General features: G+C 31.8%; 1 protein-coding gene across 2 annotated transcripts in view; it reads left to right on the top strand.

Moving 5' to 3' along the window:
• The first annotated feature begins 2,817 nt into the window (after positions 1–2,817).
• LOC145247339 (uncharacterized) overlaps positions 2,818–27,538 on the top strand; it is a 421,480-nt gene continuing 396,759 nt past the window's right edge. For both annotated transcript variants that reach the window (XM_080109003.1, XM_080109002.1), the window contains exon 1: positions 2,818–5,527. In XM_080109003.1, coding sequence (XP_079965129.1) covers positions 5,452–5,527 — 76 coding nt within the window. In that variant the 5' untranslated portion in view covers positions 2,818–5,451. The remainder of the gene's footprint in view (positions 5,528–27,538) is intronic.

The following is a 27,538-nucleotide window of genomic DNA, read 5'->3' as shown; positions in this document are numbered from 1 at the left end:
TGTACAGATATACATACACATATATGTACAAAATTATACATTCAGATATTTATACAATAATAGTATAAAAACTCATGTTCATGTGAAGGCTATAATTCTCCTCTCTGAATAAATGGGTTTGCGCAAACACTGAATGTCAAACCAGTTAAATTAGTGTATAATTTTTGTAATTGTATTTTTATTGTATTTTTACTTTTAATTACGCTTTGATTCGAATGTGAAACGTATACTAATATACACTTTATTTATCTGCGTAAGCTCTTCTGTGTACAGATAGCAGCATTATACGGGGATGTCCCCGTTCGCACTGGATATCCATAAACATAACAGTAGGAAATGTAAAGAGACATGAACACATATATAATCTCATAAGAATACATGTTGACAGACATGCCTAAACTAATATATACACAGTGGTCCTCATACACAGGTTACTAAGTTCAATAAACATAAGGTTTTTGAATAGAGCGTTCAATTAAATGCAATGAATATCTTTAATATGTTTCAGTTCGTTTCAGTGTAAACCTGGTAAAATGAAACCGTCGGATGAATCAGATGTCAATGTAGCAATATTCGTTAGATAAAAGAAGGCATGTTGCATTTACAGGTTCTTCGCTAGTAGATATAGTCATATTACACACACACACACACACATATATATATATATATATATATATATATATATAGAGAGAGAGGCATATTACACATACACACACATATATATATATATATATATAGAGAGAGAGAGAGAGACAGAAAGACAGACAGACATACATACAGAATGACAGACAGACAGACATACAGAATGCTCGGTTTCAGAATGAACGAAGTCGCCATTTATTCAGTAATGATCATCTATATCCAGTTCTAATGTGTAAAGAATTAGAAATTCGTTCCGAGTAATGTATTAGCTTTCCATTTATGTATCGAATAAGCATCTGGTGTGAGTCACTTGACAAAAGCTGCTGAAAAAAGTGGTATTGCTTACAACTTTTCCGGTTCAGTGTCCGACCGAGAAAACAAGTGATCCGTATATGCAGGAGTTAAAGAGTTCCAATTAGGAAATTGGACACACGCTGACACACATAACAACGCACATTCTGACGGCCAAATAATATGCACACACTCAATCACTCACATGTCTTATATGAACACATATAGACAGGCGTGTATAAACTAACACATACATATTTGTTCATGTAGATATCACCACTATTCTACAGTTTGCAGTCTCACATATTCATAATTCTACACAAGATAAACACGCTTACACACATGATGAAAAGCTGACAAAATAGCACACAAACACATAAACATTAATGCACATATATATGTGTATGTGTATGTATACAAATATATATCATACACACATCCACACCCACACCCACACACATATATACATATATATATATATATATATATATATATATATATATATACAAATAAATATCATACACACACATGATTAAGGATTATATTTATATACACACTATGAGCGATTATTAAATATAATATATATTTTCTATATATTTTCCGTATTTAGTTACAGTGCTTAAGTTTTCGAATCCATATAGTGGAATGTATATAATAACATATATATCCTCAGATACACACGCACGCACACACACACACACATACACAGGTCCTAGATATGACCTTAAACTATATTCAGTGGTGAGGCCCCAGCTTGCGGGCTTTGTGTGTGGAGCCACCCTTTAATTGACATTTTTCCAAGGTCCACTCTGACAACAAATATATTCTATTAAAAAATCTTTCTTCAAAATCTTTGGATTCGGCATTAAATAATCTGAAAAGAGTTGATATGCCGTAAAACAAAAACAGCCAATCAACCAACCAACCAACCACACACACACGCACACGCACACACACACACACACCCACATATATATATATATATATACATATATATATATATATAAATATATATATATATATATATATATATATATATATATATATATATATATATATATATATATATATATATATATATATAGATAGATATGAACTTTGGGGTATTTTCGTCAAATCAGGGGGTAATTGCGCCAAATAAAAGTAGTGGTCTTTATATTCGTGGTTGGTAAAAGAGCACTCTTAGCCATTTTGTGCAATTACCCCGAACTTGGCGCAATTACCTCAAAGTAAGCTGTGTATATATATATATATATATATATATATATATATATATATATATATATATATATATATATATATATGTATATATATATATATATATATATATATATATATATATATATATATGGGTGTATTTGTGTGTGTGTGCGTGCGTCTGTATATATATATATATATATATATATATATATATATATATAGGTATGTGTCTGTGTGTGTAGACACACACTTAAATACATACATACTAAGATAATCACGCGTGCATGCCCCATTAATGACACACATGAGCACGCACATTAATACACACAGTTTACCCATATGTGTACACACTCCATAATACTTACCTTGCCTTATATAACATATTAACACACTCAATCACTGAAAACATGCTCATTCAGACAAATACAGAAATAAACATACACTCAACACACACACAGTTGTTCACACACATGACTATAAACACGCAAAAGCAAATATAAGCAGTTTAGAATAGCATTAAAGGAAGTCGACCGCCACAAGTGTTAGAAACAAATATGACGAGGAGACGGGAAAGAAAGAATGACCGGGAGCGGGAGAGGCGGAATAGAAAGGGATAAGGAAATAAAGGAAGTAGGAAATGTTAAGAGAGGTAGAGAGAGAGAGAGAGAGAGAGAGAGAGAGAGAGGGGGGGATAGAGAAAGTCTGAGAAAGAGAGTGAAATGCTGGGTGTGAAGAACATATTGAAATATTAAGAGTACCCGTTGCCAGTCGGCCTGGTTGCTGTTTTACATGTTGTCGGAAAGACCGGAATTACGAAGCTTTTCTTTCCGAGACGAGAGGTCCGGGACGGAACGCAACGTTCGGAATTATAGTTCACCACGTCTAATTCGGATCACTGTATATATCATACTTTGCATATTTCTTTTTAAACAACATATTTATAAAGGTATCCAGCGGACGTTACCGGCCTGTGAAAGAATACGTTGAGAAAAATAAGCAAAAAAAAAAATAATCAGTATTTCCATCATTGCTTTTCATCCTATTCTGTATATTCTACGATATGGTCTTTTGAAATCATTCCAAAAACGGATACAAACTTAACGTGCAGTTAAATTTAACCGAACGTCTTGTCTCCATTTAGTGTTTAGTCCATTCTGCCATATGCACGCAACTATTATTACTACTGCTAATGCAATAACCTCACAGTCGCATATTGTAATGCTTACATCTACTATCACTGTCCAAAAGAACTACACTTGCTACTGTTGCACTAACAAACTGCTACTAAATTCTACTTACACTTCTACAAGAGATATTGATAGTTGCTTAGCTTAAACTAACGATGTCTTTTTTTTAAACCATTATTACTACTACGCTTTTAACCTATCGACGCCACCAACTACTACTCGTGTTTCTAAGTGTTACTGTTGACCCTTCTACTACACCTGACGGAGTGGGTTTCTGACACTGATTAATGTATACTACTTGCCTCTTCAAATATTTTGTCAATCCCCTAACAAATATTTTTAATTCAGAACAACGTGACCATATAATTTGTAATTAGATAGACGATTTCTGTAGGTTTCAGTTGTAATTATTTATCCCAATCTCTCTAGCCCCTCTTTCTCCCCCCCTCTCTCTCTCTCGCTCTCTGTCTCTCTTTTTTGTCGCCCTTCCTCAGTATATCTCTCTAGTGGCTTAGTTCACTACATATCAATATATCTATTTACTTTGCTATCTATCTATTTACCACAGCCCCGGGCCAACTATCCCCGACAACTGGTCCCCGCTATAAAGCCCCCCTTCATTATCACCTAGCGATCTCGCCGATCTACAACCTTTTCCATATGAGAAATGATCTCACATTAGCTGCGTTATTAAAGTCTATACACACCACTATGGAGGCAACTAGTTGCTGAAATGTGTGTAAGCATATTTAAAAGAATAAATAAAAAAAAGAAAAACAGAAATTAACACAAAAAAACGAAAATAATAAATTTTATAACAAAAAAAAACAACAAAAAAAACAGGCCAACATTTCTGTCATTCCGAATTTTTTTCATATATATAAATGTTTTTTATGCATTTACACGTCTTCGTATAACCGATGTACACCAAACAACTATAAGTTGTGGTTTTACATGTAGTACATCTTCGATACGCCGTTTAAAAACCGAAACTGCCAACAAGCATATTAGCGAATGAGGTGTAAATGTTTTTAAATTAAAACAATAATAAAAAGAATACTAACATATTGTGTTGTATTAATAAAACGTCAACATTATTTCCAATATTGTTTAAACTAGCTGTTTTGTCATTTACTTGCCGGAACGCCAAATATAATAAAAACTTCGAAATTCGAGATCACTATATTTTTTTATTTATTTTTGCGTTTGTAAAATTTTAGGAAAAAAAAAAAAACACAAATTAGAATAAAAATAAAATCGTTAGAAAATGTTTCAATTGAAATTGTAAGAGATAAATTGACATACACATTTACATATGTTATTGAGTAAGTTTAAAAATTAGATACACACAAATTATAACACAAAATTATTATCCTATATATTTTATATCTATGATACAATGTATATACTCCATGACATATATTAAAACTCAAAACGGGGAGATAAAAATACAGGAAACTTTTTTTTTTGTACATTCTTTAAAAAATAATCATATTTCTGCACAATACATCTTGCATTTAATAAAAGTCCAGATTCCTTTCAGACGTGTATACTACGTATAAAATCTATACCTACGTAGGTACAGTATATATAAAACATAATTTTAAAAAACAAACCTAATTTTGTATACTTACTCGTACATAACCAATATTACACCCACACAAATACACAGTTGTCATTTGTAATACACACACACGCACACGCGCGCACACACACATGCCCACACAATTTGGTTCGTATACCTGACACATACATGTACCCGAACGCGTCTGGATGATGCTAACACGGACACTGACTGAATCGCCACCGAAATATCTCTAAACACAACAGCTCAACTGTGTTTCTCGTCAAAGTGAGGAAAAGCGAGAACAACCGCTCAAGACCTGAACACCCCCTCCCTCCCACTCACCCCTTTATTTAAAAGCTCACTATAACATCCTCTCCGCCGCAGATACGCACACACACTCACACACTCCATATAGCCAACCAATCAAGCCCGCCTCTTGGTCTGTCTGTCTATCTATCCAGTCTAACTCATCTATCTGTCCGCATAAAGCGCACACATCGTCGTCTCCACGTACACCTTATTGTACGCCGTCACTCATATACGTGCAAATATACAAACGCCGTGATGGCTATACGCGATATGCTCGTTTTTCAACTTGTTTTATACGGAGTACTCATCTCCAACTTGGCTTACACTGAAGGTAAGTAAACCATTAATATATATATATACATATATAGGTGTATGTATTCGGAAAAGCATGTGTTTATATGAGAGTCACCAATTCATTGAAGCAAGGCTGTGTAGAGTCTCTATTTTATGTGCGATGACCACACTTGAATTGATGTGAAAAAAAGTTTGCATTTATTAATTTCTCTCTGCATATATGTATGTGTGTGTGTGAAAAACTAAAGAAATGGTAAAGTATTAAGGGATACTTCATTAAAACCTTAAATATAAAGCACGATCATCCTATGTAAATCTCAACATGGATCTACTGACACATTATATATATATATATATATATATATATATATATATATGTGTGTGTGTGTGTGTGTGTGTGTGTGTGTGTGTATACAGAAAGATATCTATATGCCAGTGTGACACTATATTTTTTAAGTTAATAATAATGCATGTATTTGTGTATGAATAGATATGTGTATGTATGTATGTAAGCATGTGTATGTAACTGGGTATATCTATATAAAATCTGGCGTATTACTTACACATAAATATACCATACAATATAGATATGCCTTGAGAGATAATTGATATTTCATTAACTTTGAGTTTAATAAAATTGTTTTAAATATATATACATCTATATATTAATACATATATATAAATATAAATATATATATACATATATATATATATATATATATATATATATATATATATATATGCATATATATATGAACACCGACATTATATATATATATACATATATATATATATATATATATATATATATATATATATATATATATATATATATACTTTTTGTGAAGTTATTATTACCTTCTAAGGTACCATTTAATTTTTATGGTATTTCCTTTAGGTATGCGTATTTGACTTATTTAATGAATTACATGTACAAAATATAAATGTAATTTCACTGATCAATATCGCAAATAATCAACAGGCTCATTACATCTATTTTTGTAGTATACTTCGCAATCATGAATCTCAACAATTTACAATTTTGAATCTCAACAAGTTACAATGGTGAAGTATGGCGTAAATTTTATACACATATGTATATCTGATAATTTTCATTTGCAAATACCGAGATATATTATTTTATCAAATAACGCATTAACAACTGAAGTATTACTTGTGATTCAATACTCATGAATTAATATATTTGCATTCATCTTTCTCTAAAAGAAACTCAATTTTGTATAAAATATATAACATTTTCTTGTTTTCGGCTAATGCCTTACTTTACAATATTCTACGCTGTTCAATGTGTTTATATTTAATTAGAATGTATTCGGTTTTTATATATATCATCATAAACATCATACTGTGCACACTGTACTGCACATTGTCCAAATTTTATTATTATATTTTCTTGTGTATTAAGACTTTTTTTTCAGTCGGTCAAAACAATCTAACACCATGTATTTAAACCAATACCTTGTTCGCTCCAATTGCTTGGCTCGTTATCCCGCCCAACGGCTAATACTGTGCTTACCTGGCTCGCAGTCTTGTGTATGTTAAGCCACATATACGGATACACACACACACACACACACACAACCACATGAAAACACACACACACACATATATATGTATATATATACACACACATATATATGTATATATATATACACATATATTATGGCATCTCGATTTTTCATTCGTATATATATATGTATGTATATATATATATATATATATATATATATATATATATATATATATATATATATATATATATATATATTTCTGTCCTATATGAGATCATGTACGTCTTTTTTTATTTATATAATTGTATGCATATCTATTTTTAAGTTTCTGGCTTTTCTCTCTCCCTTTTCTTCAAGTCTGAAAAATTTCTCTCACCCTCTTAATTCCTCGTTATAAGGGCATATACATTTATCTCTGAGTGCCAATATACTGGCATCCTCCATAGCTGTCAGATCAGGCATATAGTGGAGTTTTTTTTAATAAGGATAAAATCAAGCTTTACAAATATGGATCCCAAGATTATAACAGAAGAATTATTGCCTCAAACTAGAATACTTTCCAACCTACTGACCGGCCACATTACATATGAAGTTTACTATCAAAACAGGAACTAAGCAGAGATATCTCTAGTTCTGAGCGTCGCATACATTTCATTGGTGTTTATTCCTTTTTCCCCTTGCTCTTTCTCCTCTCCTGTCATAGTTTCTAGGAAATAAAATATAATTTACTTGTCATAAGCATGTAATTCTTCACCTATATCACACACACATACACAAACACACATATATATGTATATATATGTATCTATATGAATGCATGTGTGTATGTATGCATTAATGTATGTATGTATGTATAATAATTCCCAACCGTATGTGATTGTTGCGCGCTGCCTGTTGAAATAATCGGTAGAAACTTTGTAACATTTTAATACATACTTTGTATAAAACTTAAAGGAAACACTATGGAAATGCCTGCCACTATCACACAGCTATAAGGGTGGAAATCCTCGAAAACATCAATGATATAATAGCTTGATGAAATTTATATTCTCCTGAAAAGACAAAGAACTGAACCGGAATCTCTATGTAACCATCTATATGCCAACCACCTGCGTACTCCAACTTCTAAGTGACTCATAGGGGCAATACATACTTAAAGCCCACAACAATTATATCCGATTTTACTGAAATTTAAGCCATACGTATGAGAATCTAATTACGATTAGTTTCTAATATTTCATCAGCTTTAGAATATATTAAAGAGCGAAACGAGCGGATAGGGATCTGTATAGAGATAGAAAGTATTTGATCGGTTGTTAGCACAAAAATAAATATGATATAGCTGATCCTCAGTATATATTAAGCGACATCCTCTTTTCCTGTTCAAATTCTTAGCATTAGGAATAGGTACTTTTTCCCATCAATTTGTATATGATCTGTTGTAATTTTTAACATACATCGAGCCTCATAAATATATGGAATCGTATAATTTAGGGGTAAAATATAATTCAATAAGCATATTATTCCCATAAACACACACATGTACATATATATATATATATATATATATATATATATATATATATATATATATATATATGTGTGTGTGTGTGTGTGTGTGTGTCTGTTTGTGTGCGTGCGTGTGGGTGTGTTTGTGGGTGTGTGTGTGTTTGTGTGTGTTTGTGGGCATGTGTGTGTTTGTGTGTTTTTGTGTGTGCGTGTGTTTGTGTATGCACACATATGTGTGTGTGTTTCTGGGAATAATTGCTTATTCATTTATATTCTACCCCTTATCCCCTTATTTAATTAATTCACACACGTGCACAAATACACGGGCGCAGGCGCATATATACATAAACGCACATACACACCTATATATATATATATGTGGGGGGGCGTGCGCCCGTAGGTTTGTGCATCTGTGTTAATTTAGGATTTTGTAACTAGTTTAGATTCAACAATTTTAGCTGGATATGCATGAGTGCAAAGGCATATGCAAATGGTAAAACTATACAATTATAGCGTCAAAAACACAATGTATAACAAATATAACAAGAGAAACATTTTTTTTGATGATTTACTTTTCGTTTTCTATATTTATTCATAAATAAAGAGAATTAGAGAAATCAAATTCCCAATTAGTTTATCCTTCATTTATTAATTACTGGGAAGAATCGAAATTTTTGATATCTAAACATTTTACTTTAACAAAATAGTTATGTCTTTATTACCCAGTGTTGTAGAAGAATACATAATCTCATACTAGATATCTACTTTCTTTCTTTCGTAGTGACGCTTATTTAATTATGCTTTTAGAAACAGGACATATAAGTGCGTGAACATGCGTGTATAACTACACAACACTTTTCGTTTTTTCTCCCTCTCCTTCGAACATTTTCTACTAGTCTGTATTTTGATTTCTCCCTTGTCGTCTCCATCCCAATGTGTGTATATGTATATCAGTACATTGATACATTCATATTTTCATTTCTTAAAATATAGATGACAAAATTTTATTTGATGATGATTACAGGTGGTTCCTATTATATCTGATCAATTTCTATACCTATCTTGCGAGTATAAAATGTATAAAATTGATTGTGTGTAAATGAATATCTTAATGATTACAATATCGTCATTGCTAGTCTACCATTATGTGTTTTTCTCCATGTATGTATATATATATATATATATATATATACATATATATGTGTGGGTGTGTGTGTGTGGGTGTGTGTGTGTGAGCACAAATATAGATTATATATATATATGTATCACACACACATATATATATATATATATATATATATAAGTTACACATACCTATCCAGGTTCTATCCCCGTGCACATATGATATGCTAATGTGAAAATTTGATTGCTATACGCATATTTATAACTTACTACCTAGATCTCACCACCTACTAAGCAATGTTGAATTAAATATTGGAAATCTCTGCAAAATATAATATATGTACTTATACAATTTTATGTGGATACGTGAAATACACACACACACACACACACACATATATATATACATTAATATATATATATGTGTGCGTGTGTGTGCATGTATGTATAAATATATATTAAGTAATTTGTTAAAGAAAATAATGTTTACTTAGTATTAAAACAATACCATCCCATAAAATAATTGAATTTGTTTCATTCATGAATATCTATATAAAACATTAAACAAATAAAATAATTTTAACATGAGGCCTTCGCTTCAGCTTCCATTAGGGTGTTATTAGTTTGATAAGCAGGGCGCCATACGGGAGGAACGTCGATCCAGTGTTCGAACCTCTCTAGTTGTGCTAGTACTGATTGGTTGAGGCGATGACTCACACGTGTCTATGGTTAACTATGTACGCGCCTTCATACATACCGATACAGTTGCTTTGGTGCATGGTTTATTATACAAAAGGGAACGCTCCTATTATTCATTTTAATCCAATTTTCCGATTTTATGTTGTGCTCCAGTGATATGAGAACTCGTCATGATTATTTGCAAATATAGCGAGTACTTATTCACAAAAACGGGCCGTTGTTGCGATTAATTAGTTAAAAAATGTATATGATATAATTGCGTTTACACCGAAGATAAGCAACGTTAAGTTTTGCCCGTACTAAATGGGTGACCCTTTGGGAATATCAAAGAAGTAAGAACCCTCCAATAATTTCGGCATTGTTCACAGTCGTGTTGAATGTTTGTTGTCACTAGATTGAATTATTTCTGATTCCGGAGAGGAGCAGCTGTAGATTGCGCAACCAGTGCTTCACTGTTATACGCACATCGACCATCGCAGGTTGTATATATTATCCGTTCACACTTAGGGTAGGTTAAAACTGTAGATGTATATCTACTTATATTTGTATAAAGCGGTGTAAAGGAGTTGATTCAGACAGGGTGAGATTTTCGCTGTCTTTTAAAAGTCTACTCCTGTTTTATTTCTGAGAGAAATGTGTAGTATATGTTCTAATACTGCACTTTATCTCTCCCCCCCCCTCATTCCGTAAAATAAGTTCATAAAACTGAGGTTATTTTTATTTTATAAAACTTCCCTTCTTTGAGTTCTTGGTTTTCTCCACATTAAAACAAAAACTTTTCTCTCTCTCTCTCTCTCTCTCTCTCTCTCTCTCTCTCTCTCTCTCTCTCTCTTTCGCTAGAAGTAGGAAGACAAGTAAAAGGCACGTTTTGGCCTATGGACGCAAGGTGTAGCGTCATCATTGACCACTTTGTAAATAGTTAGTCTTCAAAGTTCAATATACAGTAGAGCCGCGGGATACAATTTTTTTCACGTTGCCATGCGTAATACGATGTTTTCCGGTCCCTGGTTACGGTATTTACCTCGCCTTACAGTGTTATTTATGCTGTTATTTGATATTATGCATATGCATTATATACTGTAAAGTATACTAATTGTTAATACGTACCTGATAAAAGTTTGCTTAGGCCTCACCATAGGCGATTTAACCTTACGATGTCCATTCAAGAACGGATTAATGCCGTATCCCGAGGTTCTGCTATTCTAAAATGGTCGACTGAAATCCTCCCCAACTAAACCTAGATCCCACAACTAAACCTACATCATTACTTATTTAAGGATAGCTGTTATTTATATCAACAATATTAAAAATAAACCTAATGTAAGTTTTTAATGAATTTTTTCATGAATCATATTTTCTTTTTAAATACCTGTATAAGCGCGTACATTTCTTTTCATTGGATATTTTAATCACAAGATGATGTTTAGATGGTGCAGGAAACACATGATAAATTGGGGCACCGCTGAACGTTTTTATTATTCCCGCAGAGCTTCGGATACATAGACTGTTAATAGTTTGTAAGGTTTGAAAAACTTTTAAAATAACAGTACTGTTAAAGTTGTATTAATTTTGCCCCCATGTATATGTATATGGTGTAAGAGTAGGCAGACACGGAGCATTTGCTCCTTATTAACATATTTCTTTATTTCAGGATTAAAGTGTTTAATTAAATACTAAGTTTTCGAACATCTTGGGGAAAATTTTGCATTAAACAATCCTTTGGCTACGACAACAGCTAATAGTTTTTTCTTAGAGTTTGGATGCACCTAAAACTAAATGGTTATTCCATGAGCAAAGTTTCTGCCTTAGGATGTGTTATCCGTTTAAGACAAAATAAGCTGCTTCTAGCTGACTTTTATATGTCCAACATAAAAAGGTCTACTTAACTAAACAGACACTATCAGATCCAACATTACTGATAATTAGGGCAAAGACAACATATTATTTTTATTGTTTTGACTCTCGAGTGTATATCTGTTGATATTTTATATGCTTTTATATAGAGTGAAGCGGTTCTCGGTTGATTAATTGTATCTACCTGTGTTGAGTATATACGCGAGAGTAAATCAATGAAAATAATATTATGTTGTCATAACCCTACTGATAATAAACGTGGTGTCTGAAAAGTCACCTGATATTCATTAATACTTAACCGAGTAGTTTTCGGATCTTTAAAACGGCCGCACGCTCAGTACTAAAGCAATTAACACATGATGGAGCTTATTTTGTAGCATTCAGATAAAACCTTTTACGGTGCTTTACTAGAAGTATTATATAATTCACCACTCTTCAAAAATGTCTAATCTTTATCGAGTGTCTCTCACATATGCATCTGTGCCTTAGCTGATTTGCCTTTAGTCAAACTCTATGTAAATATATTCTCGAATGTTAACTGAAAGAAATTAACAAAATCTGGGGGATATTCTACGCATGTATTTTTAAAAATTGTCATTCTTAGTATCACTTGATCGCACTAGCTCTGTCGCTTAAAATTACCGACTACAATACTCCGCTAAGGGAGGTTTGTGACTGTGGTAGTCTGGCCGTTTTCAAAGCGAACGTGTTGCTCTAGTTTAAGGTAAGCAGGCGGCCAGTAGATAAAATTTTCTTATATAGGTTCGTTATGAACTATAAGTTGTCTTTCCGATGTAGGTAGGCTAGTCATAAATACAATCAAACTATAAATACACTTATATACACATGCCTACATGCTTGGGATTATTATATAGTGAAATAGACTTCCACTGTATACAATTGGATCGGGTTTTGATCAGAGTTTGATGCCTTCGGTCACCTAGCCGCATTGCATATTGGTTATACAGCGAAAGGTTGGTTTTGGATGACTATATATATATATATATATATATATATATATATATATATATATATATATATATATATGTATATATATATATATATGTATATATATATATATCAATCTAGATGCGATCAACGTTTATCAAACGAAATACAAATATTTATGCGCAATACTTTTCGTAATTATACATCCGCATTACTACAATCTAATGAACTAGAAAGCCTTATATATATATATATATATATATATACATATATATATACATATATATATATATACATAATACGTATAAATACGTTTGAAGCCAAAAACTGCAACTTCTATTAACAGTTATAAACAAAAAAAAGCTACCCACACACATATATATATTTATATATATATATATATATATATATATATATATATATATATATATATATATCTTTCATAACAAGTATATAGTTCAACACAGAATATATATGTGTGTGGGTGTATATATATATATAAATATATATATATATATATATATATATATAAGTGCGTGTGCATTTCAATTATAAATTACTTAAAGGAATGGTGTATTTACAAGGATATTTTTTGAACTTATACCATTAAAAAGTAAACATTTTTTAGTATATTACATTAAATACTTACTATATATAATTAAAATTGCAACTTTTCATATATTCGTGAGTTTTCCGTAACTTGAATAATTGCTCATACTTTGGAGCTAATCGAATATGCGTTTTCATCCAAAATGCAGAAGTCTTGTGCTTACTTGGTCAATATTGTTTCAAACAAATTATTTTATTATATTCTTCCCTTTATAGAGTTGGGTACACATCCGTCTCCTTTCTGCATTCATCCGAATATTAGCGCTTAACCTGTGAATCTACAAGGAGAATCGTTTACTGTTGGTTATTTATTCATCTTCCTTTAAAAATTGGAAAGTAATAATACGTTTATTCATTAATTAAAGGAAACAAGTAAAAAGAATAATGACTCCCGGAAAACGCTGGACATGTACTACCAATTTATAATAAGAAGCCGTTTTCCTATTATATTTTCCATGGTATTATTGTGATTTAGATATTTTTGCTCACTGCTTACGTGCTCAGTAAATTATAATTTGTTTGTCTAACTTTCTATGATAAAGTAATTGCTTTCTTTGTTTGACAAGTGCGAGGTGTTAAATATTATGTGATCATTAATGCCTCGATTTTTATTACACGGACTCAATCGGAACAAGGCACACTCCCACTCGGATATAAGTGTCAACTATTTGTGACCATATATGGAACTACGGTATGTAAGAGTTGAGCAAGGAGATTCTCGTCCACATTATGCTTAAACTTCTGCATGCCAGTACAGTCAGATCTGGAGAGACTTCCCAAGATTTGCTGTTCGAGGAAAAAGCTATTAAATCATGCCTATTTATTACATGTAATATTTCAATTCTAGTTGATTGACAGGTTTATCGGGAGTATTTACGTCAGGAAGGCACATGTGCTATGAGTTCACCAGAGCATACTCAATTAATATATTCGTATACGGACAAAGGGATGTAACATTGCGGCAAAGATCAGGGGTTGAATTTAGGTTACATAGTGTTGGACTTCTTAAGTTGGTAACGTAGATGTGTACCATGTCTAAGAATACGAGGTTAGTGATGGATGCACTAGGCCATATATGTGGGGGATTTTAGTTTTGTAGAAATATACGATGTTGTAAAATGTTTTTAGCACTGAAGAGAAACTCCACTTGATAACAAGCATAGTCCGAATTTTATTTTGGATTATCTACAAGCTTTATATTATTTATATAATATGATGTCATCTAGTCTGCTTTCCATCAGATAATTTAACGCGCAATTTTTAAGTGGTACATTCGAGCACAATAGCTATTTTTTTGTGAGGGAAAATGCTCACCGTATTGATGGCGGGTTTCTAATGATTTCAAATCAGACACTTTCCGCCGACTAAATGCATAATTACTGACATTCATATCGTATAGTAAGCAGGAATTGCGATTTTATAGTCTCTTCAGCTTACTTTACTTTGAAAAAAATCTTAATTTTACTTTTTTGACATTTTTCCGACTGTGTTCTCGTCTTGAGTCTTATATTCATCGAGTGTTGATCGCTGCAACCTTCGATCAATTTCATGTGTACGTTATCTAACTGGAAAGCTGCATCGAATTTCGAACGGATGAATCATCTCGTCACGTTAATCATACTGGGTTGAAGCCATAATAATTCGACATTCGAATTGAAACTTCAACTTCCAGAAGAGTTTAACTTACCAAAAAATTTCACCAAATATCCACCTCGTCACAGGATCTGAAATAAAGTTTTCCATTTAATATACCGTGCTGATTTTCGAGTTCGACAAGATGAAGAAGATCGGTGTTTGTCTCGACCGAAATTTTTGGAAAAAAACTCAAGATTAGAAAAGTAGTCCGAAGCATTAAAATAATACGGATAATCCAATCCTCTTCTAAAAAATTCGAATACACCGATTTGATATTGGACAAAACCGACGCAGTCCGGCGTTTATATAATAGTTTTGGCTTTTGCGACACTATACTTGATTAAATATCTCAAACAGAATATTGACTACAGAAAGTTAAAGTAATTAAGGAATACTAACTATCTTTACTATGACACGCTGGATGCGTTTCTTTTCAACGATACATCTTTTTAAACTACACGTTAACAGATTATAAAAGTGGGTGCGTGTACCGTGATAATGAAGCTGAATGTTTGCAAAGAAGCGATTTAAAAGGGCGTTTTACTTAGGTGCTTCATGATTTAGTGTTTTTCAATGAAGCTTCATATTTTAAAGTCTCACGGTCAACTTTTAGAGACATTAATGTGTCGAGAGTGACTATATGTCTGGACATTTGAATAAAATTATGGTGTATTTGACTGAAAAGTTTTTGAGTTATTTAACACCTGCGATTTTCTTTCATATGTCATGCTTAGGTTTGAACACGTCTGATAAAAACACACACACGTGCACATATATACACACATATATGTATATTGTGAACGGGTGCAAACTCTTAATTTCTCCTATATTTTGGTTAAAGTAGCAGGTTTCGAAAATTAACATTTTCTAAATATTGTGTGAGATATCACTCTATTCCTCTCCCCTCTCTCTCTCTCTTTCTCTCTCTCTCTCTCTATATATATATATATATGTGTGTGTGTGTGTGTGTGTGTGTGTGTATTTGTTTAATGTATTTTGATAAAACGTTATAACGAGATAAAATATAATGTGTATCAATTTTCAGTTTTTACATCAAGAATGCTTAATGTGTGAATAGAGAGCTAGCTGGACTGACGATTCTCTACACGGAAAATTATGTTTGGCCAATTGCCATGTATATCCATAAATAACACTATGTATATATATATATATATATATATATATATATATATATATATATATATATATATATATATATATATGTGTGTGTGTGTGTGTGTGTGTGTGGGTGGGTGCGTGTGTGTGTGTGGGTGTGTGTGTGTGTGCGTGTGTGTGGGTTAACGTGTGTTTGTGTGTGCGTGTGTGTGGACGTGTGCGCGTTTTTGTTTGCCGCTTTCTTTAGAATGCATTGTTGCGCTGTCTGCTTTCAATATATCTGCGTCCCATTCTCTGTCCACTATTCACATTATCTCGTAGTTACATTGGACACTTAAATTATCCGCGTTTTTTTTTCACGTTAATACTGCTCTTTGTGTATTTCTTTTTTTTATCTCTCTTTCTCTCTCTCTCTCCCTATATAGCTCAGCATTTAATCACACTCACATTGTCTCTCTATATTTATCTTGTTTGATATATGTGTGTGTGCCTATCCTTTTGTCTTTCTTACTCGCTACTCTTATTTGTCCTTATTTGTCAGTTATATTTAATCGCTCTCTTTCACATTATATACGTCGATATGTTCCTCTTCTTTTATTTTTCAATGTTTTATTCATCCTTTATTTCATCAGCGCGCCCCTTTCTTTATATTTAATGTTTGTCTTTCGCACTCGTTTCGTTTATTTAGTTTTTAAGGTATCCATTCTCTTTGGAAATTATATATATATATATATATATATATATATATATATATATATATATATATATATATATCCGATTTTTAATGGCCCTGTCGGTGGGGTATTAAAATACGCCGAGTGCCCCCTGCAGAGAGTAAAAGTCCCTCAATGGGGGTCCTGGATATGACCTTAAACTATATCCAGTGGTGAGGGCCCCAGCTTATAGGTTTTTGGGAGTGTGAAGCCACCCTTTTATTACCATTGATCCCAGGTCCACTCTGACCCGGAGTGGTATTACATGTTAGGGTCCCAACTATGGGTTAAATAGAAACTGACGTGAAAACAACAAATATATTCTATTATTTTTTTTCTTCTTCAAAATCTTTGGATTCTGCATTAAATCACCCGAAAAAGGTTGATATGCCGTAAAACAAAAACAACCAACCAACCTATTTTTAATATATTGTGACAGTTTTTTTTTTTCATTTTGTGTTCGATTGAAAACAACCCCTTCAGCGTTGTTCGATACCTTGCATATTTAATTTCCCTATTCATTTCAATTTCTATGTGTTTCTTTGTTCTTTCTTTCAGAGTTCTTCTTTCTTTTCTTTTTTCTTTATTTTATCAGAAGGTACACTTCTTCATATGTATATAACGGACTCACATATTTGAATCGATTTTAGGCTTGACTTAATCTTATTTCCTCGCATTTTACTTTCTAAACGTTTGGATTTTATAGATCGGGCATCCTACCGGAGGTCAGACATACAGTCACTGTTTATGTAAAACCCACCGAAATGTCTTTCTTTTTTTACTGTCAAACAGACTTCTTTTTCTCTAACATTACAACATAGGCAGAAAGAAGAAAAAAAAACATTGTAGAAAACATACTGAGAACGGAGTTTAGCTCCGAAAAATATATTTTTCTTATAAATTTCCAACAAGTAAAACATTTTTTTATTTTCCTAATATTACGTTTTGCTTTGGCTTAAAGCGGACTTGATGCGTATTTTCAATCTTTTTTTTATATATATAAATCTAAACGTTGGTTTTAGGTGTAATTGTTTGTGTTTTTCTTGCACTTGATGGACCGGATATATTCGAGAGGTAGTTTTTTAAATTCTTTTTTCCTCAATGATGGAAAGATGAGGTATTTTTAAGATTTCAATATGTTTTCATGTGGTACATAAGACTTTGAGTGTTCATTATCTTTTTTTCTTATCAGATCTGTTAAGACAGCATCGTCAAAGATACTTTCTTCAGCCAGGGTTGTTGCATTCGTCCTCTTGTCCCATATCAGACTTAACAGTTTCGTTTTTAAGATACGGAGCTATAGGCAGTTTTCTTTTTAGTCACAATTGATGGTGTGTTTCCAACTGTTATTACTGGTATATATTCCTACGATTTGGAATGATAGCATAGTGTAGAATCAGTCCTATCCTCAATCATATACACATTCTTTAAGAATGAGATGTTTTTTTCCTCAATTTTATCCAAATCTCAATCGATCCTTTTAATAGTAATGGATATATCCCACATAAAATGAACAACGTTGTATCTAATACTTCCCTGTCAGGGGGTGGTTAAAGTAGAGACTATAGAGCCCGAATGTTACATGTGCATAAAAACGTTCGATAAAAAATATAAACGTTCCAATGCCTGTCCGTAAACATAAATCCGTTTCGTGTTAGTCACGCAATTTATACAGTCATTGACTGTAGAATGAGCGTAGAAACTCGCTGCTATTAGAAATGAATTAAACATTTAACGTAGTGGAAACAATAATCAAGACAACTCATTGCTTTTCTATTTTAAAATGTGCACATGAGATTAAAATTACAATTTGGGAAAGGAAAATACAATGATTTTTTAAAATTTTGTGATGATTACACAGCTGCGCTTATACAAATATCTATTAGCATAGACAAATAGGCATACACGCAAATACACACACACATATATATAATATATATATGTATATATAAAATAAATATAATATATATATATATATATATATATATATATATATATATCAATGTAGCAGCTATTTATAATAGAAGTTTAAAATAATCCATTAATACACGCGGATTAAAAATAATAATAAAAAAACGAAGTGATATTTATCGAACATTTCACAGTCTCTATTTAGGTATGTCTCCTCCAGGAGATTAACTATAAGTCTCATTGTTTGGATTTGAAACCGACGGTACCGATGTTGTCGAGATCTCGTGTAATACATTATATATATATATATATATATATATATATATATATATATATATATATATATATATATATATATATATATATATATTAGCATGGGTGCCCGGCGTTTCCCGGGTGTTTGGAGGTGTATGCTGAGCAAAAAAAAAAAAAAAAAAAAAAAAAAAAAAACGGCCAATTTTTTCAACTTTGACCCCTATTATGGTCCCTTAAAATTTATTGTTTTGAGCTCAAATGAAGTTATTAAGTTAGATCCATGTCCAAGGAACATTTATCTAAAATTTAAAGTGTTTAGACCCAAAATTGTCGGAGGAGTTTCTTAGAGTTCTCAAAGGTCAAATCTTTGGACTTTGGCCGAAAACCGATCAGATAGATTGTCCCAAAGCTCAGTACCCGCTATATCAAATTTCGAGTCTGTAGACTTAAAATTGTCAGAGTTATTGCGTAGGGAAATGTACACAGACACACACACACACAGACACGTTCAGTTATATATATATATATATATATATATATGTGTGTGTGTGTGTGTGTGTGTGTGTGTGTGTGTGTGTGTGTGTGTGTGTGTGTGTGTGTGTGTGGAGAGAGACAGGGGTGGAGATGGATAGATAGATACTGTTTCTCTGCCTCTTAGCGGTTGAGGTTGTATAAGTGACTAGTCAAGTTGAGATCGAAATTCGAATGTTTACTTAGAAAACCATCGTGTGTAATTATCTTTTTATATATTAAAATTTATAATCCTGAGATGGCCAACTAATGTTCAGTATTCATATATTATTATTATATTAAGCATTTTCAATGATTTCTATATTTTACGCGACTATTAATAAACTGCTAAAATGAGGATATATGGATAGCAATGTAGGGCGAACCCGGATTTAGTTATAACCCGCAAGACCAGCCTTCCAAATATTCTGCTTCGTTGAAGTCGTAATATGTCAACCTTACGCTTGCTTGTTATAGGGCATATTATCGAGCTTCTAAATCGAGCAGTGTCTACTTTATACAATCTCTGGCACCGCACTCTCTTTCCTTCTTTCCCTCTCGCTCTCTATCGCAACTCTTTCTTTATTTTAATCTTGTTTTTCTGTCCTTATTTAGTTGACATGATTTATTTTATTTTAATATTAGTTAGTATTTTATTCCCACTTGTTTCACTAAATCTCTCGATATTTATATGTGCTTTTATTTCGTTATCCGTTACGTCATTGTTTCGTCTTTCCTTATTCCCGCCTTTTATCCTTTCTAAAATTCCTTCCCTTCTTCCTTTTCCGTTCTTCGATATTTTATTTAATTCTTTCTTCCTTTCGATTTTCTTTTCTTTTCAGATTGCCTTTTCTCTTCTTAATTTCTGTATCTCTATTCACTCCCTTTCAATTTACCGACGTTCCTGCCTCTTTTCCGTTTGTATCTTAGTTCTTTTTCATCACACACACATGTTCGCGTGCGCATGCCCGCACGCACGCACGTACACGCTCTCTTTCTTTTCATTTTCTTTCTCTACTAACTCTTTCCTTTTTGTTATTAAGTAAAATGTCCTATTTTCTCTTTTATTTTCATCTTTTTCGTTCCTTTTTTCTTCAATTATCTCCTTGCCACTTTTTTCTCTTTAGCTCTCCTCTTTCTCGTCATTTCTATGTATCTGTTTTCTATTCATCCTATGCATCTCCTTTGATTCTTTATGTCTCTCTTTTGTCTTACACTCAACATTCAGTTGTCGTTCTCACTTCCACAGTTTGCATTTCTTTTTTCACTTTGTTCATTATTTCCTTTTTTTATTTAGTAAAGTATACTTTATCTCTGTTGCGATTTTTTTATGTTTTCCATGAATGTTTTCCTGTCCCATATCGATCTTAATCTACTTTTATTTTACCCTGCTGCTTTTATTAATCATACTCCCGCGTCTCCATACTGTCTCTCAAAGACACACATTTAGCGAAATTGTTTGTTAACTATTCTGCTTTTTGCCACGGTGCATATTTCACCTGTTTTATAATGTTTTACAGACTGCGAATAATCTAAATAAAAACGGAATAATAAAAGAAGCATTAGGAGAAATAGGATGATGCAAAAAAATACAAAGAGAGGATGAAAAGGAAAAAAAGTAAAAAAAAAAAAAAAGAATGGTCAGTAACAGTATTTTCTTTCGCATATTAGTGAAGTTTTAGCGACTACTAGCCTGGGTTTCCGGCGTAACTCGGGTGTTTTGATGTATCTATTGACCCCTCCCCCCCAAAAAAAATAGATTAAACAAGTGGCAGTAGGCAGGAAGGCTCGAACCCGTATCGCGAACGAGGAAAAGAACCCGAAAAAAAACATGACGTCTTCGCTATTGCGCACATCGACAAACCGGAAGTGACGTAGGTTTAAATTAAGAAAAGAGGTGAGGACTTTCGAAAATATCAGCGAAAAAAGGGGCCCCTACCTGTAGAAAAGTGCCAAGTTGAGGGTGAAGGGATTAATGTTTTTAGCCAATTGTTCGATATTTGTCGTCCGAAGTGTCGTGCTTCTAAACGATACGATCTCCTGAATATCCGTTGCCTCTGTCGAAAGTTTTAGACAGACATACACACATACATACATACATACATACATACATACACACATTTAAACTTACAGATAGGATATATATTATAGAAGATGATAGATTATTAATATATCAGAATATCATCATAAATTTGACACATTAACGTGAAACAACATTTAACCTGATCCAAACAAAATGTTTGAACATTAAGGTGTTTCACGTAGTATCCCCTAATCTTAGCATCATTTCTGTTCGTCATTGGAATTAAGCAATGCTTACTTAAATAAGGCGTGTTTGTGATTGCGAAACACTTGCCTCACACTTTCAGGCGCAACCACTCCATCAAAAGGTATCTATTAAGTCTACTACTATATGGAGGGCTTTAGGAATACATTCAACCTTTGTGAAATTCGTTTGTCCTCTATTCCCTGTGAATCATTATTAACAACCAATATTAAAATTAAAAACTCATATGTATTATAATAAAGTCCTATTCCTATCATTTAGTTTGTTTGTTTACAATTTGATTAAGATGGGCAAACGGATCACTGTCCGATATATTAATTTTCATACAGAAAACTGCCATTTACACAGTCATTCAAACATTTTTTTCTCAAAAGAATGTCTGCATTAAAGAAGTAAACTCATGTTCATATTACATTAAGGAAGTCAACTTTTTAATAATTAGCTTTATGTTATAATTGTTTTGTTGTTGTTTTGAAGCATTGCTTTAATTTTTCTGTTTAGAAATATTTAAATTTAATTTAATTAATTTATCTTCCATTTAATTTATATTTAATTTATATTGAATTATTTTTAGTCGATACCAGGATCCTTTTTTATAAACAGAAGTGCGGAGAGTTATTTGCCGTGTATTTTCATAGAGAAATATGCATGTTCTTTATGTTTCCATAAATGCAACATGTGGCCAACTTTCAGAAAAAAAACGAAGAAGTTAAGATATTCGATGTATCTTAAATAATACGTTACTAAGCGTTCGCCCAATAATATGTTGAACCTGGAAACAGCTGGTGTATACAAAGAATATCTAATAATAAATATAACAAATTGTGGCGTGATGTTTATATTACACTTTATTTTGTATCTTTCTTTCGTTCGTTCTTGCCTTAATTATTTCTATTTTTATATATGTTTAAACCCAATGTTTCAATCAGTAAGTTTAACTAATATTATTTTCTTTCAAAGTTTTGCTGCTTTTATTATTCTTCCTTATTTAATTAATTAATTTAATTTATTTATTTTTTATTTAATTTATATTAAATTCATTTGGAATTATTATTAGTGGTTTTGGAAACAGAACTGCGGAGAGTTATTTCCCGTTACTTTTCATAGAAAAATATACATTTGCTTTATGCGTCAATCTTATTTTCTTCTCATCGTATTTTCTTTCAAATTTCTGCTGTTTTAATCTATCTTTCTTATTTACTTTTATCTTTTTATTTTCTACTTTTTTTCAACTTTTTTTTCACATCCTTTCCGTCTCTCTTTCTGTTACTTTTTTTTCTTTCGAGCTTATTCTGCTTCCTACTCTTCTCATCCCATTTCTAAAAACATTGCCACCCCCTCCTTACTTATCAACTTTTACTCATTCTTTAACTCACATCCTCCATTTTACCCGACTTCAACGATATAACTAAACAATAAGTGACGTTTGACCAGTAAGGAGTTTTCTGGTGAATGAAAGTATCTATTTGACGTCGCCCGGGTGTCAGTTAACATTCATTTATTAACATCTGTTTCAGCTTTACATTTTTTCTTTGCAACATGTTTTAATAGGGCAGTTGCATTAACTTATTACTATAACATGTGGTCGAAAGGTTTTAATTTAAAATAAATTATTATAACTCAATAATAGAGTTTATTAAGTTATTTTTCAGTGTATCACTATTCATGCTATTATGAATATTATTTTTCTAGAACGTTTTACCTTTTATACAGAAGTTGGTTAGGATTTCCAGGCAACTTGTATTTTGACACGAGTATTTTAATAATTAAATATGTTTTTAAATTAAGGGGCTAGATAGTAAGCCATTCTTCTCTTTTTTCAATTGATAAGAAGGTATATTTGACGCTCTATTTACAACAGAAATGAATTCTGTTGGATTTATGTGGTACTTTTTAAATAAGACTGTTTTTGTAAATATTTGTTCCTTTTATGTTATTGCAATTTTAACCGTGATAAATAGTAAATTAAACTGTAAAATGGCATAACTGGGATACACATGGCACAAGATACATAATTAATGGCACAAGATACACAGATTAATGGCACAAGATACACAGATTAATGGCACAAGATACATAGATTAATGGCACAAGATACATTATTGAGGGAAGTATTACAAGAAATAAAAAGTAAAATAAAAATACAACATAAATCAATAGGTATTAGGATATGCTTTCAAAGGTCATTTTTTATTATATATAAATACGTTTAAAAATATTGTTTCTGGAGTTTACCGTAAAAATCTTAATAAGTTCGACAGAATGTGATAGGTTGTGAAATTTCGTGACCATGCTCTGTACGGCAGAGGTATTATAAGCTTGAGCCAGAAGCGGGCAATTTTACAGAGCGTTCTCCCCTCTTAAAGAAGGGGTATGTTTATGTTTATCGATTTTTGCACCGCATTATAGAAATGTCAATAGATAAATTGAAGAGAGTTTTTTTTTTCGAGAGAGATATTTAATCTTCGTCAACTGTATCACCAAACGGTACTTAACCTTGTGTTCAACTTCATAGAACAGAAAGGAAATAAAACAAATCCTGAAGAAAAATCGAAATTATTGATATTTCCATTGGTAAACATGAGTTGACCTTAAATGTTTTAATGAATTACGTAAGTGAAATGAAGGAATTGTTAAAAAATCGAAACGTTCAATTTGTTTTATAGAGAAAAAATCACGATTGAAACAGTAAACAAATGAGTAACGTTAGTTTTCATCAAATGTTCGATGACTACAACGCCCGTCTTATACATTAAACTTCCACTGTTGTATGCGGGTATCCAGTATCGTCTCCAGAATTGACTAATGAATTCGCCACAAGTTAATTCACCCCTACGCAATCGACTGAAAAACCTGTGTTACCCCTTTCCTATGCAAAAAGATCGATCACTTCTGTATGTTCGATATTACGGTTCAGTTCATCGATTTATTTACAAATATACCCTCATAACCAATCTGAAAGGTTGTATATAAATTAAGTTTGGTGTTTTTATATGTTAGTCTGAATATTTTTGCACAACTCAGTATATAGGAAGCTGTTTATGTATTTCTCAAGAGGATTCGATGTATATATCTTAATATGTATATAGACACATATTTGTGTATTCTATCTGCGTGTTAATATTGCTAATATATATATATACATTCATATATATATATATATATATGCATATATATATACACATACATATGTATACATGTGTATATATAAATTTATAGAGAGAGAGAGAGTAAAAAGCAGATACACACACACACACACGCGCGCATATACATTAAATTTAAATTACTAATATATTTGGATCAGTTCGAAGATGTAAACAGCATTTAGTGTAACATAGATTTTTACAGTTTTATGTATATATATATATATATATATATATATATATATATATATATATATATATATATATATATATATATATATACTTATAAATCTCTGTGTGTGTCTGTGGATGTGTTATAATTTGCTATATCTATGCATTTAGATTTATTAAAGATAATAATCAGCATTTTGCAAAAGGACTTGACCACTTTTGCTGTTTATATAAACATTAAACTTTCAGTTTCTTTTCCGTCGTGTAAGTGGTCAAAAATATAGAATAATTTACTATCAAATACAACGGTTAAATTCCGAACTTTGCTAGGTAAAATATTCCTTATTCACACTGAAGAAAACAATTAGGCAATTCTACGAATAGAACTATATATTTCTTCCTTACGCACCCTCTCTTTCTCTGAATATATATATATATATATATATATATATATATATATAGTTTATAGCCACCTATATATACATATATGTATAAGTGTGTGTGTGTGTGTGTGTGTGTGTGTGTGTGTATTCATCTTTCTAACGCTTCATTCTTTTATATATTTATTGGTTATGAAGTTGTGGTGTTTAGTATGAATATTCATAAATCATTTAACATATGGAAATATCACAATTATACGTAAGACTGAAAGGTCTGCATACATTTTATCCAAGTTGAAGTAAGAGCAACAGATGAATGTCATAATGTCGGAGACCAACACCGAAATTCCATATGGGATTTATCCCACACAAATTTTACTTTGAATTAGATGACTTAAATAATGCTTACTACGTTGGTTCAGCACTAATGATTTTTTTTTAATGTCGAAGCCTACCTCATTAAATGGGATTAAAAGTATCAAATAGGTCTGTCACAGCTTAGTGATGTATGCAAAAATTACCAGGGTTTAATTTATGCCAGTGGATTTGTTCGATGATAACCACAGGAAACTGTTGCGGGGACACGCACTCAAAAAGTATCGCACAAACGTACTATGTATGTATATATACATATATATATATATATATATATATATATATATATATATATATATATATATATATATATATATATTTATATATAGGTGTGTGTGTGTGTGTGTGGGTGGGTGTGGGTAGGTGCCTGCGCGCACCTGTATATATATATATATGTATATATATATATATACACGCATGCGCGCGTACACACACACACACACACACACACATATATATATATATATATATATATATATATATATATATATGAATGAATTACGCAGATCTCCAGGTTAGCTGGTAAACAAAGAAAAAGAAACTGCGCGAATGCTACCCATTAATACTTACGCTACTTTATACACAAACACCAACAGAAATTTACATGATAAAACTTGACATACACGTACACTCCCATATGCATACCCACACAAAACATACCCATTTCTCGTGAATATATATATATATATATATATATATGTGTGTGTGTGTGTGTGTGGGTGTATGTGTGTGTGTTTGTGTGTGCGTGTGCTTGTGTGTGTGTGCATGTGCGTGTGCTTGTGTGTGCGTGTTTGTAAGATATATATATATGTGTCTGTATGTGTGTGTGTCTGTATACATACACTCATGTCGTGAGACTAACGTTTATGTAAATGATCGTGCTACTATTCTAAAATTATATTTTAGCAATTCTGTTGAACAAAACATAGCGCCTTTTCAACACGTAAAAACGTGCACACAAACTCACGCATGCACATACATATCTATGTATATATATATATATATATGTATATATTTATATGTGTGTGTGTGTGTGTCTGTGCTCAGTAAAAATTATACTTTTATAAAAATTAAAAGAGCATCACGTACACACGCATATATATATATATATATATATATATATATATATATATATATATATATATATATATATATACAAATAGCGAGAGAGAGGGAGAGAAAGAAAGAGATAGATTAGGAAGTGGCAGATTTAAATAAACTGCGACAAACAGTGAGAAGGTAAGATACATATATATAAGCTAGACTATCAATTTTATCC

The sequence above is a fragment of the Euprymna scolopes genome, chromosome 25 (assembly GCF_053919585.1).
Source record: "Euprymna scolopes isolate OS-2025 chromosome 25, ASM5391958v1, whole genome shotgun sequence".
Taxonomy (NCBI): domain Eukaryota; kingdom Metazoa; phylum Mollusca; class Cephalopoda; order Sepiida; family Sepiolidae; genus Euprymna; species Euprymna scolopes.
This window is presented reverse-complemented; position numbering and strand designations above follow the sequence as displayed.